The sequence below is a fragment of the Canis lupus genome, chromosome 30 (genome assembly GCF_011100685.1).
Source record: "Canis lupus familiaris isolate Mischka breed German Shepherd chromosome 30, alternate assembly UU_Cfam_GSD_1.0, whole genome shotgun sequence".
Taxonomy (NCBI): domain Eukaryota; kingdom Metazoa; phylum Chordata; class Mammalia; order Carnivora; family Canidae; genus Canis; species Canis lupus.
In genome coordinates, this window is record NC_049251.1 from 27,658,567 (window position 1) to 27,678,551 (window position 19,985).

Genomic DNA, 19,985 nt, shown 5'->3' on the forward strand with positions numbered 1-19,985 from the left:
GTGGATGCTGAAAACCTTTGTAGTGAAAGGGATTTGGAAATAGGAAGTAGGAAATTTCTCCATTTCTTAACTGAAACCAAATATGACAGTGACCCTGTTGCTGCACAGCCCAAGCCCACACGGCTTTGGCAGATAGTCCTCAGTCTGGTGGATGCTTTTTTAGCATCAAAAAACAGAAGCAAGGGATGCCTGGGTGGCTCAGTGGTTGGGCGCCTGCCTTTGACTCAGGTCGTGATCCCAGGATCTGGGGTCGAGTCCCGCATCGGGCTCCCTGCAAGGAGCCTGCTTCTCCCTTTGCATGTGTCTCTCATGAATAAATAAATAAATCTTTAAAAAACAAAAACAAAAACAAAACAGAAGCAGGAGGAAGGTGACCTGAGAAGGAACTTGGAGTTCTTTTCACTCATTCTTCCAGGGTCAGTTTACAAAATACTGAATATTGTTTTTCCAGATCATTGTAGAACAAAGCTCTTTATTTTTTCCCAAGTAAAATCCAGTCCTTCTGTACCCATCCCCATGGCATGTGCCATATAGTGACCATGCTTATGTTTATCAGCATCAGCAGTAGTAGCCTGGAGAATCTGCTTTTATGGGATTTTTATAGGCTTGTCACCAGGGGTCAAGAAAAGCAAATAATGGGAGGAGTTTATTACCAGTTATCCAAACAAAGAGTAAATAATTCACAGTCTTCTGGTCTTGACCTTCACTTTCATTTTTCTTCTGTTTTTCTTTGGACTTGACCTTTTATTTTTCTGCCCTCTGTATTTTTGTGAATAGCCTCAAATCATTTGAATGAGTTAAAGTTCAAAATAAAAAATTTGAAATCAGAATTCAATTTGCAACCTACTTCTTTAACTTGTGAGAGGAAGCAAATAACAGGGCTGCAAGGTGGACTCCAGAGGGACTAAGATGTGGGGATGATTTATTCTGCTGTCTCAGCAACCGCAAGGGAAAAGTGTGACATTGCCAGAAAGCAGGCACAACCTTCTTAGTGGTCTGAGGGAAACCAAGATATATTCCACAGGAAAACTCCTCCCAGATTTTCTGTCTGTGAAATGGGGATGCAAAAAAAAAAAAAAAAAAAAAAAAAAATCTGTTTTACTTTGTAAGCTGTTATGTACATCAAGTGAGAAAGATGTCTGTGGCAGGGCCATAGAACTCTTCAATGCCAGATAAACACTAGATGTAGCATCTCTTGTCATTTCAGGGGGGACTTGAGCCCTGGAGGGCGGGCACTGGAGCACGGGTTACAGGTGAGTGCTCCATCGAGTTTAGGAGAAGAGAGGGATCCTGCACTGAGGGAGAGGGGTTAGAAAGACTAGTTTCAGAAAACCAAGCTTGATGCAGGGCTTGCAGGGTGGGTAACTGGGAAGACCAAGATGGGTGGTGCATTTCAGACAGAGGTAGCCACAAAGGCTCAAATAATGGAGGCAATTTTGCAGAAGTTGAAACCACACTGTTCCATTAAAATGGTGAGTTCTTACAGCATGAATGAGGGAAGGCAAGTGGGTGGATGGGAGGCCATGACCCTGGGGTTGAGCGATTTGAACCTGATTACCTGTACATTTCAATTTGGTGTCTATTAAAATCATCTCTCGGCACAATTATAACACTACAAACACGTAGGTGTCTCCTCCCCTTCCTTTTAGCAGGTTTTCTTCCCAATTCTTTGCTCACTGCTCTTTATCAGAGTTCTGAATTAGTCTGCAGGAACTCTCTACCTCCTCAGAATTTCCTGAGGAAAATGAGGCATCATATCATCTTTAATAAGAGTCAGCTCTCAATTTGTCTGGAAGTTCTGAAATGTAACATTGTAAGACAGTGATAAGTGATAAATCTAAATGTCCGCTTATATAGCAAGGTGTAACCGTCAGTGCATCCTTATGACCAATGATAGACCTAATGATGGAATTTCATATGCCTGTGCCAAGAGCTGAGTATGGGTGGAGGGTGAGTTGGAGGGATCCCTGGTGGGCTCTAGTCATATCACATATGTAGCCAACTATTGTGGCAGCATGGGAAGTTCAGATTATGGTTTCTAGCAGTGTGACCTTGGGAAGGTCACTTAATCTCAGGATTATAGTTTCTTCATCTGACAGTGGGAAAACAGTGTCAAAGATCTTTTCCCGTCATTCTGTACTTCATCTTGTGGGCACTGCCTTCAGCTTTGTTCTTGGAGGTAGAACTGCTGACTTGCTTCTCCATCCATGCATTAAACACATCCTGAGGCCCTCTCTGCAGCAGCAGGTACTTTACAGTGAGCAATGCACATAGTCCGTCCCTGCCCTCAGGGTACCTTCGAGAGTTCTTGACTGATGGTAGGTAGCCTTGCTTCTTTCTTGAGGTTCCCTTTTGCCAGGCTGGGGAACTTCATCTCATAAGCCATGAGTTTAAGCTGCTGTGATCTGTGAAACAGATTGTTGATGAGTAGAAATAATAGGGCCTGCTGGATGTTTGCCTTCCATTCATCTTTTTAAAAAAAATTTATTCATGAGAGACCCTGAGAGAGAGGCAGGGACATAGGCAGAGCGAGGGAGCCTGCTCACGACTCAGTCCCAGGACCCTGGGATCACGACCTGAGCCAAAGGCAGACGCTCAACCACTGAGCTACCATTAGTCATGCTATTCGTGTGGGTAATTAATTGCTAATGACTAATTTAGGAAAAAATCTGTTTAAGTCTTACCCTGCAGTACCTGTTAATTCCACAAACATTGATGAAGCATCCGCTTTGTGGTGGGCATTATACTTGGGCCTTGAGATTCAAAGTTGGCTGTGATGATACAGTCCTTACCTTAGAAGATCAGGGAAGGAGACCTGTCACCACAGATGTCCTCCTGATACCATTGTATGTGTGTCTTGGGGTGAGTGTCCTGAGGACAGGTGAGAACACTGCAGTAGCCCTGGGTTAAGGGGCAAATGGGGTGTTGGCAAAGCAGCTCTGGGTGCCAACAGCTTGGCTGGAATTTTTATTGACTTGCCGGACCTGCTGCTGAGTTCACACCTGTGTGGGTGGTTAATCATTTCCCCTGTTCCTGTATCACCTGACCTTTTAACGGTTATTTCTAGTTGAAGTATGCAAAGTCAAGAGATTGTCCTGGCTTTCCATGCCTCTGTGAGGGAGAACTGAAGAGAGATCCTTGTGTGAATGTTCTCTCTGCTTTTCTCCCCATTCTGGCTGCAAAGGGGGAGCATACTCATTCTGGTCTTTTTCTATGTGGGCGGTTACCATGTGAGGAAATCCCATCAGCTGTGTTCGTGTACTATTTTCCCTGAGCTCAGGATTAGCTGGAGTTCTCTCTCTTAAGTTGTGAATGTGGGGGGTTAGGGGAGTAGCCCCTCTAATCAGACTCTGCCTTCTGAGCTCTCACTACTTGGGAAGAGGGAGGCATGAGGGGCCCAGTGAGAGGAGAGGCAGATTTTAAGGAAGGCCTGTGGCTCCCTGATAAAGCTGGATGCAGGTGAGATGACAATAGGAAGGAAGCTCTGCCCTCTCTCCTCCTCATTCCTCCCTAAATGAAAAAGCTTGCTCCCAGAGAACAGTTGATTTGACTCGCTTCTAGATGGTCACACATAGACACCTGGATGTGCCTGGTGGGCTCAGCATTATATACGGAAAGTTCTGTATGTGTGAGCTCAGCCCCAGTGTACCTGAGCACAGACAGCCCAGGAAAGCAAGATGAAGGGTGAGACCCTGACTTTTGCTTTTGAGGCACCTTTGTATAGCTGTGACCCCATCATGTGATGAGTTTTACTTGTTGGCTGAGCTGTTTACCTTCCTCCCTTGCATAAGAGCAGGTAAGGAGTGGAGAGAAGGAAAGCTCTTCACTGGGCATTTCTCCAGGAGAGCAAAATTGTTTACTGGAGATTGAGGTGAATAATAGGCCCGTGTTTTATACTGACTTTTGGTTATAAAATGTGTTCTGTTACCACGGCTATATTTTGCCTGCTGAGGGGAGAACAGATGTAAAGAAGCAGGGGCAGGTATAACCATCGTTATTGGATGCAGAGGTCTTCCAATGGGTGAGAATGGAGCCAGTGGATGGAGGTAGAGAGGGGAGAGGGATGATGGGCAGTTCTTACTCTTCAAGGTCTGGGGTCCCAGTGACGCATGGTAGCCTGGCCCACTTGTCCTGTCAGCTAAACACGATACCTCTGTTCTGTAGGGGAGTGTGCAGGGTCCCTATGGCCCCTCTCCTGGGATGCTCCAGGGCAGGGGTCTACTTTGATGCTAGCCCTGATCCATACCATAGGGTTCAATTCTCTCCGTTAGGCTCTTGGATTAAGGGAATCGGACTGATGTCCAGAAGGACAGCCTGAGTGCAGGAGTTCTTGTCCCACAAACACATTTGGCTTCATGGCTCATCCTTGGATACTTCTGCTTCTACAAAACAAACAAAAAAACATTGAATGACTTGAATAAGGATGAACACAGGAACTGTACAGGGAACAGGGTTACCAGAAGGGGTGTGCTGTTTAGACAAGAATCTTGACCGTCTTTGCTCCCTAATGTCTGTGATAATGTCTACTATATAATAGATGTAAACAGTAAATTGAATTTTGCAGCTTAGATGGTGGCTAAATAGAATATGTTGGTTCCAGTGTATCTCCAACCCAACCCCTGTGGCTAAGACGAAAAATAACAAACTCTTACCTGGCACTTTCTTTGTGCTTTGGCATGTGTCAATAGATTTCTTTGGTAACCTTACTACAGGTTAGGTCTATTACTATCTCCCATTTCACGGAGGAAGAAACTGAGGCAGACTGCAGTTAAGGAACCAGTACAGAGCCATGAGCTAGTAAGGCAGGAGTAGAGTTGGAGCACCTCACCGACCTCACTGGTCAGGGCAGAGATCCGCGGGGTGGTTGCTCATCTTAACCAATAGTGGACATTTCTTGGGCAAGGAGGAGGCCTTGGCTGAGCTGGGCTAGTTTGTTCCAGGGTGGAGTGGCCTGAGCTTAGGCAGCCTGCACTGCTGCCACCATCCTGAGCTGTTTACAGCTCCTTGGGACCAAAAAGTATTGACTTTAAAAGGAAAAATGTCTGGGTTTTACCACCGGTTCCATTGGCTCATCTGCCACAATGGATGGCACAGGCAGATTTTGTGTTGGCCCCAGGTGACCTTCACTCATAAAATCCGGACCAAAATGGTTAGAATGAGAAGAAATTATGAAAAGGAAGATGTTGTATGTTTTATGAATTTTATACCCTTTTACCCTTTCCTCTTTAGGAAACCAAAACCACAACAAAAAAGGACTTAAGATCCAGCAAGATAGCATGCATTCAGATTGGGGTAATAGAAAAACAAGGATAGGATCATAAAATAGAGAAAGGGGTTAGACTATAAAACAGTCGGCTTAAGCCTTCTTGCAGCCAAACCAAAAAAGGAAACCTATTCCTCTGTCCTAGGCTCCCTGCCTGTAGAGGCAGCAGTTAGCCAAAAGGGTTTAGGATACAGGGAAGTAGAAGTAAGGCTCAGTTTGCCGCCTATACCACTGCCCTGAGAACATCTTGCTGGAGAGGTAGTGGGGTGTTAGCTTTATCATGGCGTGTCGTCTGAGCGACGTGATTTTCTCAGGGCTTTTGTGGATATAAAGTGAGACTTCTCGTGAGAGCTGAAAACACTCATTTTTATTCGACGTATCTAGGTTCCTATATGCTTTGATCCTATGATCTTTTTGCCATTAGTTTAGGACTGTTAATTTCAGCGCGTGTCTGTTTTGCAAGTATCTCACTGTGTTGTGTGTGGAGCTAGAAACAGCTCAGTGCCGTGTTGTGTTCCCTATGGAATAAGGTTAAATCACCATGTATTTTGATTTCAGACCTCATTGACAGTTGCCTGTATGGATGATGATCTTGCATAATAAAAATAAAAATACCTCGTCTTTTGCATACACACAAATAGATAACCTGAGAGTTGATAAGACATTTTTTATGTACCTTATTTACATGTTTCTGACATTCCCACAAAGGAAATCATTGGTCTTATTTCGTGTTCCATATTGGGAACACTGGGAGCCAGGAGTAAGAAGAAGAAACTGGAGCCTTTTAGTCTTTGACCACCAAGCAGATGCTGTATGCTGTGAGAGTGATTTTGGTTGGTTGGTTTTGCTGTACAATATGTACCATGTTGCAACATTTGAGGTGGTAGAAAAGTTGAGAATATGAGTCTCACAGTGAATCTCCTGTGTCCCTCCTTATGTTGAATGTCTACCTTGAGCTAAGGATAGTTGTCTCCGTGGCTTCACCTGTGAGAGGTTGGGATTAGAGCAGAAGGGAATCCTTTGGGAATAGTTGGCTAAGCATCAGTGTCCACTGGGAAACTCCTTTCATGGGGAGCCAGTTGTCCCCTGCTCTTTGAAGAGCAAAAAGAGGAGAGATAACAGGCCTGAAGGTCCACGGCATCGGCAGGTCTGGGAATGAACCTGAACTGCAGACTCCTTCCTAGTCCAGTGCCCTTCCCTTGAACTGAGACTTGCCTGCTCCTCTTCTCTCTCACAGGCCGAGAATGGAGATAATGCATGCTGGGCAACTGCCTCCAGGAAGGGCACTTAGCTGTCTTGGGACTGCCTTTTGGGCCCTCATCTGGTGGAAGCCGTGTCTGTACAGATGCTATGTAGATAAGGAATTTGTAGCAACCACGTCATACATACTTCTGGATAAAGAGCCTTAAGGGCATAATTCAGAGCTGCTGCCTTTTCCTCTGCTCCTTCCAGTAGGCCTCCCCCAGAGACAGAGAGACAAGTCTGTACTTGCTATGCTGGCCCTCTCCTCCTCTCTCTCCTAAACTTGCTACTCTGGCTTCCCCCCTTTGCTAGCTGCTTCTTAACTGAGCTACCAGAGACCTCTGTGCCAGATTTAGTGATATCCCCATCCTCATCTTCCTTGAGCTATGATCATCACTTAGCACAGGTGTGCTTGGCACACCTTCTTCCGGGCCCATGGTCTCTTGGTTCTGTTTCTTCACCTACCAATGGGCCTCCTTGCCAGTCCCTTTTGTCCTGAATTTAGAACATTGTTACAGGACTCTGTCCTCAGGTTTCTGTCTTGAGCACATCCCTAGGTGATCTTTCTAGTCCCAAGGAGTTAGATAGGATGAGCTCCCCCTACCCATTATGTGTCCTGCTTAGTCTTTGACCCTGTTCTTTTTTTTTTTTTTTCTTTTTTCTTTGACCCTGTTCTACCTCTCCACCGAACATATCCTAAAGAAACTCATTAGAGAATTTTCACCCCAAACCTGCATCTCCAGCAGCTTCCTGCACATCATTCAGTGGCTTCTTCATTTTTCCAGTTGTTTTGGATAGAGATTTTACTTCACGGCTTCTCCTATGTTCTTTGTTGACCTAGGTTTTGTCCAGTCTTGCTTGTGTCTGCTCCCTGCTGCTCTATCTGCTCTTTCTCCTCACTCCCCGTGTGTCTTCTGTTTCCTTCTGAGCTCTAATGTTTACTGTCTTGCTGTTATAGTCTCCTTTCAGCCCCTGTCATGGCTCCGTATTTCCCTTTGATGGAATCCTGCTTGGCTTGGCTTGAAGGACCATTAATTTGCTCTGCAGAAAGCCCAGTTATTAGCCTGGGAAGGGCAGCCTTCATGCAGGGACACTTACAATACTTCCCCTTCCCAAGGAATGGAGGAGATGAAGCACCCTATTCTCTCTGGTGCATTCTATAAATGGCACCCATGACAGAGTTCCAGGGCCTTTATCACTGTTACTAGCAGCCATGCTCATGAATCTCAGTGGTTCAGGAAACCCTACAGCTGTCACCAGCCCCAGGGGGACAAACTATTCCATGCAGTGATCTCTACATTAAACTTGTCAATTTATATCTAGAGTTTAAATTTTTTTCCCAAATTGGGGAGTTAGTTGGTTAAGCATGCCAAAAACAGAGTGGGGTAGACCCTTTCCTATATGGCTGTAAGAGTCATTGATGTTATAGGTGGAAAATGACTGGATATTTTGAGCTCTTCTGCTAGGTCAGCAATCTAGCCACTACCCAGGCCGTAGTGAATTGATTCAGTGTGGGGAAGATTCCCAGTGAACACTGCTGTTGTTTATTGAGAACTGTATCTTGATATTTTTCAAGAAGTATTTTCACAGGCTAGTCATTCAAACATAAGTAGAGGTCAAAATGACTTTATAGTTGGACGGCCTAAATGATTGCTCTGCGTGTCTTTATGTATAGCAGCCTGCCTGGGGACACCAGAATATCTGTTTAAAAATGTCCTCTGTATCCAGTGGACCGGCAATCAATCAAGCATGTGAAGAAGTGATGCCCCAGAGGCACCCGCTCCCTGGGCTGGTCAGCCTGTGGCCCTCTCTGCCTCTTAGCTAGCTCGTTGCTTCTTCACATTTATGTTCTTAAGTGGGAAGGGACTATCAAGGCAGCTGGGGTTCATGTTCACTGCTTGTGGGTTCTCTAAGAAAAGTTAAAGGATGAGAACTTGAAATTCCTGTGGATTTGTGTTCTCTCTGTAGTCCTGGGGTTCTAATAGGTGCTGACTGTGAAGTGCATTATTCTGTTTGCCACAATGACAGTCAGCCGGTGAGTCTGTGACTGTGAGTTTCTCAGATGCAGAGAAGAATCCTCCCTCTTGCCTCGTGCCTGAGGAACATGCATTTGATTGAGGCTGGCTTGGGTTGAGGGCAGGCAAAGATTCTGGCTACAGAATAAGTCAAAATAAGCCATTAGCCACCAACTCAAAGGAAATGAACTAAATTTTGGACTTAGGTTTTAAAAAGAAGTCATTTATGAAATAAAACCTAGGCTAGACCTGTGTACTTTCTAAAGTAGGATGTTGGGCTCCTATTGATAAACCTTTAGGGTTTAATTCTTTTAGGGGTTATACAGGGCTGTTACCATTGGGGCTTCTTTACTTGTGGGGAAACTGAAGAGTGGCCAGAGGGCCTTGCTTGGATTTACATAGGGTCCTGGTGTTGGAGTTGGGCCCAGATCCAAGTCTTCTGATACGAAGAGTAGTGGAACACTTTTACCCTGAGGAGCATCTATCTGTCCCTGTCCCCAGGAGTTGTGGGGAGCGAAACAGGGCATTGAGGCTGCTAACAGAAGCATCTTTAGGGGGTAGCTGTGGTACCCAAGGCTCTCTGCTTCTCACACTGAGGACGCCTTGTTGGAAACCCAAAGTAGGTAGGCACCATTGAGAAGGGGTCTTTTTTTTTTTTTAATTTTTTATTTATTTATTTATGAGAGAGAGAGAGAGAGAGAGAGGCAGAGACATAGGCAGAGGGAGAAGCAGGCTCCATGCACCAGGAGCCCGACGTGGGATTCGATCCCGGGTCTCCAGGATCATGCCCTGGGCCAAAGGCAGGCGCTAAACCGCTGCGCCACCCAGGGATCCCGAGAAGGGGTCTTGGTGAACTTCCACAGATTCTTTTTCCCTAGAGACTCGACTTGCTACTCTGTGATAGTGTCAACCCTGAGACTAGATGCTCTTGTCTTATTTAAAAATTTTTGAAATCATTTAATTTGTGCTTCTATCCAAAGCATTCTCTTTAATAGCTAGCTTATTCTTTCAATTATTTAAAGCTGATTTAGAATCTAGCAGTGTTTTTCAAGACTATTATGAATATCATGATTTGTCTCTTTGTGTTTTCCAGACATTCTAAGTGAGAATCTTCAAACCATTTAGGAAAATGGTGGCCCTGTCCTTAAAGATTTGTGTCCGCCACTGCAATGTGGTGAAGACCATGCAGTTTGAACCATCTACGGCTGTGTATGATGCATGTCGAGTCATTCGAGAACGGGTACCTGAGGCACAAACTGGCCAAGGTAGGCCAAGGTTATTCACTGGCTTATTGAAAAGTGTTTGTATGTTCTTTGCTTAGTAGCTAAAGAAATGGCTGCTCTTAGTGGTACTCAGGGCCACTAGTATATATGTTTCAAATGAAGTATCTTCTTAGCCTGAGCAGTACATACTTCCTGAGTGAGTCTTGTGATGTCAATGGCCACAGCTGCCACTGAATCATCATTGTCACACCCCTCATCATGACCCTTCCATACATCAGCATCGATCTCTATAGTTTACAAGACACTTTTTTGATAAGTCACTTCATTTGCCCTATAACATACAAATGAAGCTACTCTCAACAGTTACTGTGTTTGTCTCTCCTTCACTCTGTTTTCCGCATATGCAGCCTGAAGAAGGCTGGAACTGACATCAGGGCTCAGGGCAAGCCTTACATTTCAATTACTTTGAAGGGGCTATTTTATAAACTTGATCTCAAACCTGAAAGGGAGTAGGGAGCATCTATGTTTTGTTTCTTATTTCTTTAAACCACTGAGCACGTTTAATCCGAATTTGAAGAAAAGCCATGCATACAATTTTTATTTCTCAATTCCTTCTCTCTACATTTCCTTCCTTTATTTAGTGTTTGGTGCTTGAGAAATTGGGTTACTCCCAAATTAATAAGCCTTTATTATGAAAATGGGGTAAAACTTAAAAATTGGAAGCATGAAAATCAAATATTCAAAGATAGAGATAAACATTGATCTTCTCAAAGATGTCACAAAACTGCCAAACTTGTGGCCTAAAAGCATTGTTTATGTTATTTAAAAACATTGTTATTTCTAGATTACCCAAAAATAAAAATAAAGTCACCCCACATTCCCAACCTTTCTTCAAATTCTGGTTCTCCAGTCATTTCTGGTGCCTAGCTCTGGTGAAGATCAAAACCTTTACAGATCTTGAAGTTGTTTTTCTAAGAAACAACAGGAGCTCAGACCATCATCTGGGCCTCTGAGGTTACCTTGAATCACATTCAGAAAGACAGAAGTCTTTATTTTACTGATTTAATTACAGTCTTTGAAGACATATTTATTTAAGTAGTCTCAGCATCCATCTTGGGACTCAAACTCATGACCCCGAGATCAAGAGTTGCATGCTCTATTAACTGAGCCAGCCAGGAGCCCCAAAATAGAAATCTTTAGACAGGAAGTGGTACTGGTTTCCTCTTGCCACCATGCTCTTGTACTTCCTGATCAGATTAAGGGATTTCTATGGAGAACAGAGTTCTATTTTCCAACTATATTCATAATTTAGTGGGATGGGGGACAGAGGCTTCATCTCACTGGGGCCCTCCTGCTTACCTTTAGTAATGCTGTGTTAGGATGATGATGGAATTATTTAAAGTGTAAAGGCTCCATTGGCCTTCTTTGGCTGAGTGGCATTGGGCTTAATTGGTTACTTCCTTAGTTTCTCCATGGTCGTCTTGTCCTCCTTCACAGGTTCTCTGCCAGGTTTTTATATAGCAAGTGAAAGGGAACAAAGCTCAATTCAGAAATTAGAAATTTGGACCATTCTGTTCTTGATGTTTCTCTAAACTGTAGACACAGCTGCTGCCCATTGGTTTTAAGAATCACGAACCTTCTCTGTGGGTGTTGATGTTGCAGCTCAGGCTTCATTCCTCCTCTTGTGCTTTAGCCCCTTGGCTTGTTCATGTTGTCAAAACGAAACCTGTCTGGTGCAGAAGAATACCGACAGCCTGCCAAGTCAGCAGACTCAGGGTTTGAAGCTGGCGATGGCATCAGCGGCACTCTGTCTTTTATCCTCTCTTCTCTTTATCTTCCAGCTTCTGATTATGGGCTGTTTCTTTCTGATGAAGACCCTAGGAAAGGGATTTGGCTGGAAGCCGGCAGAACACTGGATTATTACATGTTGCGAAATGGGGTATGTTGTAGATTTTTTTCTTTTTTTTTGGTCACTTGGTCTGTGGGCCTTCTATAGAAGCCAACATAGTAGTATTATACCTCAGAGAAAAAGGGAGACCCAACAGTCTATTCTGCATCAAGGTCCCTTATTCATAGTTTTGACATGGTTGACTTTGTAAGGGCTGTTCAGGTAGTAATAGAAACTATCAGTAGTCCAAATTCTTGAAGCCCCACAGAGTAATTAAAGCAGCTTGGGGCTGGCTCTTCGTACATGCCTTGGTTGGGCTTGGTAGTTAGGAAATAAGATAGTGTCCTTCTGTAAGGACATAGGAAGTATCCTGGAGACTAATGATAAAAAGAAAGAGTAGATTAGAGGGAAAACAAAGAATTCCTAAAGGTAGTCAGAGATTAAATATTCATCAGTTTTGTTTTTGTAAAAGAAGGTCCATATTAGATGTAAGCTTGATAACAATCAGTTCAAGTGACAACAAAAAAATGGTTGTGTTTGGAATTTAGAGGTAGCGAGTAAAAAAGTGTTGTATATTCTGTTCAGCTTAACCTCAAAGATACTGGCTTTTAGTATATGGAATGCATGTATCAGATGGGTCACTATTCCATAAAGTGAGAATGAATTATGTGGTACCAATTAATTTTCCATTCATAAATCTATTGTTAGATGTAATTTAAAAAAAAAAGTCTCCTCTTTAAAAGTAACTTCCAACCTACTACCCCCATTTGATCTTGCCATTACTATAAAAACCATTTTGTGGCAAATCCCCACTCTAAAGAATTACAGGGGGGTATTATTTATTCCTCCATGACATAGATATTAAAAATTGCTTCTAACAGTGAGATAACTGGAGGAGTACACCACCGTCTTCTTCAGTGGCAAGTAAGAATTTTCCTCTGCTAGTCCTCATCAAAGCAGATCATCTACAGTCTTTTAGGAAGGCATAAGCTACTTTAAGCTTACAGAGATTAGTTTTCAAGAATTGTAAGCTATAAACAGTACTTCTTTGGGGGCAATGCCACCATCATATTTTAGGAGAGCTTGTTGGAGGCAGTTATTTAGCACTGGAGTTTATATATTAGTGACAAAAATCTCACGAGAACTTGGAGGAATTCAGAGTATGCTAGGGAAAATTCATTCTTTAAAGAACAGTGTCCAAATTAATGACCTGGTTTCCTAAGTCATGTGAAAAGTTTCTGTGGTTTCCCTAGGATATTTTGGAATATAAAAAGAAACAGAGACCTCAGAAAATCCGGATGCTGGATGGATCTGTGAAAACAGTGATGGTGGATGACTCCAAGACTGTTGGGGAACTCCTGGTTACTATTTGCAGCAGGATAGGTGAGTGTTCACATGCAGAAGTTCTGGTTCTGGTTTTGTCGTTAATTCCATGCCTGATCTTTTTTTCACCCCCATTTGACGACTTGCCAATCCTGAATGTGTCCTAGTTATTGATTTCTATCCAGTCCTAAGACAGTGTTGCTATTCCTTAGATAATGCAAACCCACTAACTGGTGTTGTAAACACTTGAACATCTCGCTGAGTTGAAATTGAGAATTTTATTTCCCTTTCAAAAACAAAAGGAATTTTAAAAAATATTTATTTACTTTAGAGAGAGCACGTGTGTGCATGCACACGAGAGTAGGCATGAATGGATAGAGGGGAAAGGCAGTGAGAGAATATCTCAACAGACTCCCCACTGAGTTCAGTGCCTGATACAGGGCTGGATCTCAGGACCCTGAGATTATGACCTGACCCAAAATCAAAAGTTAGACACTTAGCCAACTGAGCCACCCAGGCACCCCCCAAGAGGAATTTTTTAATTAAAAATAATATGATTTGAATCATATAATTCTAGTTTCCCTTCCATGGCTGAGATTCTCTATAAGCATCAATGACATCCAGTATTTCCTTGAAGACTGATAGGGATAGCCCGTACAGTTTTTAAATTTTTTTTTTATTTATTTATGATAGTCACAGAGAGAGAGAGAGGCAGAGACATAGGCAGAGGGAGAAGCAGCTCCATGCACCGGGAGCCCGACGTGGGATTCGATCCCGGGTCTCCAGGATCGTGCCCTGGGCCAAAGGCAGGCGCTAAACCGCTGCGCCACCCAGGGATCCCGCCTGTACAGTTTTGATTGCTACACAACTTTTCTTCTCGTAGCTTCTATTAATATCCACAAAAGAATAAGTCTGTCTCCTTTCTGCATGAAGCCCTTCAAATATTTGGAGAAAGTATCCTGCCCTGTCTTAGTCTTCTCTCTACCCAAAGGAAGACCAGTTGCTTTAGCCACTTGATTGACACAGTCTTGCCTTGTTCTTCATGGTCTAGACTGCTTATTTCTTGGAAATTAGAATTGAATGTGACATTTTCAATGTGGCTTCATTAGCTGAAAAACCTTCTTTTTGGCCAGAGTTATTTAATGTATACTCTGTGGATGGCCCCTGACCCTGAGCTTAGTAAAGCCTCTTTCTGTCCTTCACTACCAGGGACTCCGAGGAGGAGTCCCCGCAGGCACCCAGCGGGAAGGAGTGACAGCAGCATAATCGCTGTCCTAAATCCTAAATTACAAATTTATAAATTATCCTAAATTTATATTTTTAGGAATAACGAACTATGAAGAGTACTCTTTAATCCAAGAAACGATTGAAGAAAAGAAGGAGGAAGGGACGGGTACGCTAAAGAAAGACCGGACACTGTTGCGAGATGAGAGGAAAATGGAGAAGTTGAAGGCCAAGCTCCACACGGATGACGACTGTGAGTGTCTGTGAAGGGAGCGTCGCCCAGTGTGGGCGTGGTCAAGCCTCACTGCCCTTCCTTCACCTACATGACTCTGGGTGGGATTTTTCCCTTTGCTGTTGCTTCGTTCCATCTGTAAATACTTTAGTCTGTGACATGGATGGGCTTTTAAGGGAGGGAAGTGACCAGAGTGTCATTTCACACCTAAGAAAGTTATCTCTTAATGTGAAATATACAAATTATGTTCACAATGTCTTTTACAAAAGCTAATAATTCATTTAAACTGGGGTCCAAAAAAGACTGGACAGTGTAACAATTATTTTCATCTCAAACTTCTCCATCTCTCCCCCCACCCCTTGGAATTTCTGGGAAGAAGAAAACAGATTGTTATTTGTATCAAGTTTTCTACAGTCTGGATTTTATTGATTGTGGTATCCTCTGACATGGACTTCTGTCTCTCTTAATTCCTGAGATCTGGAAATTTGATCAGATTCATATGTATGTGTATACTTTGCAAGTGAAGACTCCTCCTTATGTGGTGGTGTGTACTTCCATCAGAGAGTTGTACTTGGTTGTTTCCTTTTTTGTGATATTAACAGCTATTAATGACCATTGCCCAGATCCATAATTTCCTGAGAGATTACAAAATGGTAATATCATTATAGGAGAGTCCTCTTCTGTGACTACACAGTTAATATTTGGAAAAGCCAGTATGTACACCCTGTGTATCCCCCAAGTATCCTATGTGCACCTGATTGCCCCACATCTCCTTCCTCCCTTCCTCCTCCCCCAATCAAGGATCTTACTTCATGCACAGTTCCTATAGACCTTCCCAGGCTCGCTTGCTCGCTCTTTATTCTTGCTGCTGCATTGGGAAGATGTCATCATTGTCATTATGTTTATTGATCTTCAGTGCGGCTTTCATTTCCTCTGACCCTTTCTCCATTCTTTTTTTTTTTTTTTTCTGCCTCATTTGATTTCGAGTTACGTACTTATTTCCAAGTGAGACAATGGTAGACAAATCCCAAGGATTTTTATAATGTGCATGATACTCTCCCAGGTACCGTGGGAGATGAGATCACTCCCACACATTCCCTGTGCTAAAGTTGCTTAGAATCCAGTGAGGCTTATAATACTTACTTATAATGTGTGTGTGTGCTAAGCTCGGGGATGGGAATGAGAGCTGTGGAAAGTGTAGAGGGGTGGTCCATTTCTGTGTGCCCAGATAACAGGTGAGCGTTTTCTGAATGAGATCCAAGCAGGGCCACGGGTAGGGTTCTTCCTCCCCTGATCCCTTAGTTCCTGTTATATATATCCACCTCACCCCCACTGCCATCGTCCCTATCCAGTTACTTTTATTTTCCTTCCTTTTCCTTTTACAGGTGGTGGCAACTCAATATGCTCAGTTTATAAATTATTTCACCTAATGAGACTGAAGTATCCACTGTTGCCTTAAAGGAAAATGCTAACTTAGTTGTCTTGGCATAAAGCATTGATTTTCTTATCCCCCCCCCCCCCCCCCCCCCCCCCCCCCGTTACAAGTTGACTGTGGGGCTTTAACAAACCTTTAGGAATGGCTGGAAATTTTCCCTCAGTTTTTGTTTTTGTTTTTGTTTTTGTTTTGTTGTTGTTGTTGTTGTTTGGGGGTGTATCATATGGTACACGATAGTATATGTGAAACTATTTTGCAGAATTAAAAAGCACAGTTCTAATATAAGTAACTAACTGAATATCAGCATTCCAGAAATCCACTTCTCTTTTGATAAACCCCTTCAAACCAAGAGGAAGAATAAATAGAGTTCTTTCATCTGCCTTATTGTGTTGCAGTAAATTGGCTGGATCACAGCCGAACATTCAGAGAACAAGGAGTAGATGAACATGAAACATTGCTGCTTAGACGGAAGTTCTTCTACTCTGATCAGAATGTGGACTCGAGAGACCCCGTGCAGCTGAACTTGCTTTATGTTCAGGTACAGCATTTAATGCTCAGTGAGGGTGGAGAGAATTCAGGAAGCTCCTGGCTGTGGCTTGTGATGAGCTGGAGCTCAGCTCCAGCTTCTGTGGTGTTTGTGATCTACAGTTAGCTTCCAGGGGGCGCTGTTGAGGGATTCCTCAAGTGTTTGGTTGTGGTACACATTGATGCTCCACAGCGAAAGAGAACCTTTCTCTGGCCTCCCAGATTGGGACCTGGTGGCCAGTACTAACTCTTTGCCTGACTTGGAGACATTTGACTGGCTCACCACTGCAGTAAAGCTTTCTTAGCTAATATCTTAGGATACAAGTGAATATTGGTCAGAAAATCCATATTTCTCATTACCTGAAAGATAGTCTCTTCATAACCTTTTATGTCTTCACCATTAGCCTACTGTTGAGACTCAGACAAGTCATTTAACTTCTCAGAATTCGCAGTTTCCCAATATGTAAGATGTTGACTTCATATCAGACTGTCCTCAGTCTTTTCTTCGGCTCGAGGAAAACCTGATCTTTCTTTTTTCATTGTTTTCTTCCCTCCTTCCCTTTCCTCTCCTTCCATTTACCTAGTTATCTACCCATAGAAATAATGCAGGAGGTCACTAAAATGTTGTCATGGCATCATCTGTGTTTGTAAATAAAGTTTTATTGAAACAGAGCTCATTTGTTTTACACATTGGTAAACCCCTTCCATATCATGTAACTGCTTACATATTGCCCGTGGCTCTTTTCCTCTTTCAGTGGCAGAGTTGAGTAGTTGTGACAGAGACCATATGCCCCACAAGGTCTAATAAGTTTATACTGTCTGGCCTTTCACAGGACAAATTAGCTAACCTCTGAGTCCGTGGGTACCAGAATGCCATGGAGGGAGGGGGCTGGGAGGCAGAAAGGAGGAGAACAAGGCACCAAGAAAATGCTTGTTGGTTTAAGACTCAGAGCCATAGCTTAGAGTATCTGCTGGTGAGTGGTCTGGGAATCATTTAACTAGAGAAAGAAAAGACAAGAATAAAATAGCAACAGCAGTGCTGGATCAGGAACTGAGAGAAGAACTTCAGACACGGTGAGTTCCTGATTCTAGGACTATGCATTTTGTCTATTTCGCTTAAATGGCTGTAGTGTTGAGTTACTATCTCTCTCCCCCTGCCACCACATTACATTACATTGGCCTTTATCTTGGGATGGGGATTGGATTGATTTTACCTCTAGGTAATTTTTCTGTTAGCTTTAATGATTTAGGGCCATAAAAAGTATATTGTGAATCACAAGGATTTCCCTTTGCCTCTTTATTTTTTATGATCACTTCTACCTTCCTTGATGATATTAAAGCTTTAGTTTTCTCTGGATACTGCTGATGTTTTCTATCTATAGGCAGTTTGAGGAAAGGACTTGTTTTCCCTTTGCCTCATTCCTCCTGTGCCACAATCACCCGCAGTGTCCTGGCTGTGTCCTATTTGGCTGGCTCTCTCCCTTGCCACACAGAGGGGATGCACTCAGATGCAGGAATGTGTCCCTGGAGAGTATGCATGGCTCCCCCAAGCTCCTGATGCTTTTTGCTTCCTCTTGTCTTTCAGGCTCGGGATGACATCCTGAATGGCTCCCACCCCGTCTCCTTCGAGAAAGCTTGTGAGTTTGGAGGATTTCAAGCCCAGATACAATTTGGACCTCACGTGGAACATAAACACAAACCTGGATTCTTAGAGTAAATAACCTCTTGGGGTTTTTTTCCTCTTTTCTCCTCACTATTTATTTTTGAGCCAGCTACATAAAATACATACCCTAGCTTCAGTCAGTTGTAGGGTTGTTAATTTTGCCTCAGTTGAGTAGATGATCACATCTGTGGATGTTGGAGATAGCAAAGAGGCCTGGAAATTCAGTGCTGGAATGACTGTGATGATTACTCCTCCAAGTTCTGGCAGAAGGTGATTCCATGGAGACCACAATCTTTAGCATCCTGCTAAGACATTGTCTCTCTGTCCTGGGATATCTCTGGAGTTGAGGAACTCAGGACCTCCGTCTTGTGAAATCTCTTCCCATTAGAACATTCCTTCTTCATATGAGGCCAGATTTTCTCATCTTTAATTTCTTTTCAATATTCTCCTATATTAGAACATCAGAGCATAAAAGAGCTTCACCTTCTTTATTACGATCTTAAGACTTCTTCATTGCTCTGAAAGTGCATCTGGTCTTTGGTTCTCTTGCATACATCTGGTCTTTGGTTCTCTTGCATAAAATGATGGAGTGTTTTGGGAGAGAGCTCAATATTTGGAGATTTGAGAGAAAACAAACCTACAGATAAATCATGGCCTCACAGAACATGGACCTTAGGGCTGGATTTCCTAGAAATACATAGCAGACAGGCCAAACCACACATAGACTCCTTTTGTTAAAAGTCCTCTTGCCTTCTGTTTTGTTCAGCTTCTCCAAGAGTTTGATGTATTTCTTCCTCTGGTAACATTCCTTTACCTGCTCCCCACCCCAACCCCCTACCCCTGGCACTTTTTTCTCTTCTGCTTCCTCTTAGAGCAGATGAAACATTTGGCTAAGCCCCCTCCACCACTCCTCACAAATACTCAGTGTCTTGACATGATCAGTATCCTGCTATCACTTAAAGTACAACTTGTAGAAGCTTTGATAGTGGGACCTGACCTGAAGGCCAGTTAGGAGCCAACATCACTTTTCTATAGGATATGCCAACATAGGATGTGTTGAGTAGGGCATCCATTGCATTACGTCCAAGTGTATTGAGGGGAGAGGATCACATAAGTGCTTCTATGGTCCTTGGCCCCACTTTTACTCTGGTGGGAAGTAATTGGGACCAGCATATGTCCTAGAGTAAGAAGAAAATCTGACTTCTTTCCTGGTAGTAGAGATGCTTGGCCAACATGGTGTTGGTTCTAAACTGAGTTGTGACCAAAAATTCTCTACCCTGTGGCTAATGAATCCCAAGGAGACTTTCCAAAGTGATGCTTTAGTCTAGAGTATACTGTGCAGTGACCTTGTGTCTGAGAATGACTCTACACATGTCCTGTCACTGACTTTGTTTATATCCTCCAAATAAATCATGTGGCCAAATGTTCCTCAGGACCCATTTCTACCCAATCAGTCTGGTTTCCTTCCTTCAGGAACCATGGGAAGTTGGCCTTTCTCTTTTCTGTGATACCCGAGATGACTTACTTGTATGGGGATTACAAACGGTATCATAGCATTGATATTACTATTACAGTATCTTCTGCAGTTTGGGGCCTATGGAATGCTGCACACCTACACTCCACTAAAGATGCCCCTTGTTTTAACTCTGGTAGGCAAGATTACATAATCGTATTCAGTCAGTTTCCTTTTTTTCTGAGATTATAATATGAAGCTCGTGCCTCTAGTGGTATGTGTATCCTTATGCAGGTTCCAAATTAAAACAAGCTTATGCCTAGTGGCAATTATTTTTCCTTATGAATATGATTTACTTTTTAATTAGACCAAATCTAGTCTAGGTAACGAGGCATTTTCATTTTATGTAGATGTTTAATTGTATACATTATTGCATGTATTGTACAGGTAAAATTTCCTGAGGATATTCATCTCCTCTTAATTAAAACAAAACGACGGG

The 19,985-nt window shown here is 43.0% G+C and overlaps 1 protein-coding gene across 5 annotated transcripts in view; it reads left to right on the forward strand.

Annotated features, from left to right (window-relative positions):
• TLN2 (talin 2) overlaps positions 1-19,985 on the forward strand; it is a 428,409-nt gene that overhangs the window by 224,368 nt on the left and 184,056 nt on the right. For 4 of the 5 annotated variants that reach the window (XM_038580605.1, XM_038580602.1, XM_038580603.1 and 1 more), the window contains 6 exons: positions 9,614-9,785; positions 11,585-11,682; positions 12,885-13,014; positions 14,279-14,431; positions 16,241-16,383; positions 17,956-18,083. In XM_038580605.1, coding sequence (XP_038436533.1) covers positions 9,650-9,785; positions 11,585-11,682; positions 12,885-13,014; positions 14,279-14,431; positions 16,241-16,383; positions 17,956-18,083 — 788 coding nt within the window. In that variant the 5' untranslated portion in view covers positions 9,614-9,649. Of the gene's footprint in view, positions 1-9,613; positions 9,786-11,584; positions 11,683-12,884; positions 13,015-14,278; positions 14,432-16,240; positions 16,384-17,955; positions 18,084-19,985 lie in introns of those variants that run through there. The other variant, XM_038580601.1, reaches the window with a different exon arrangement.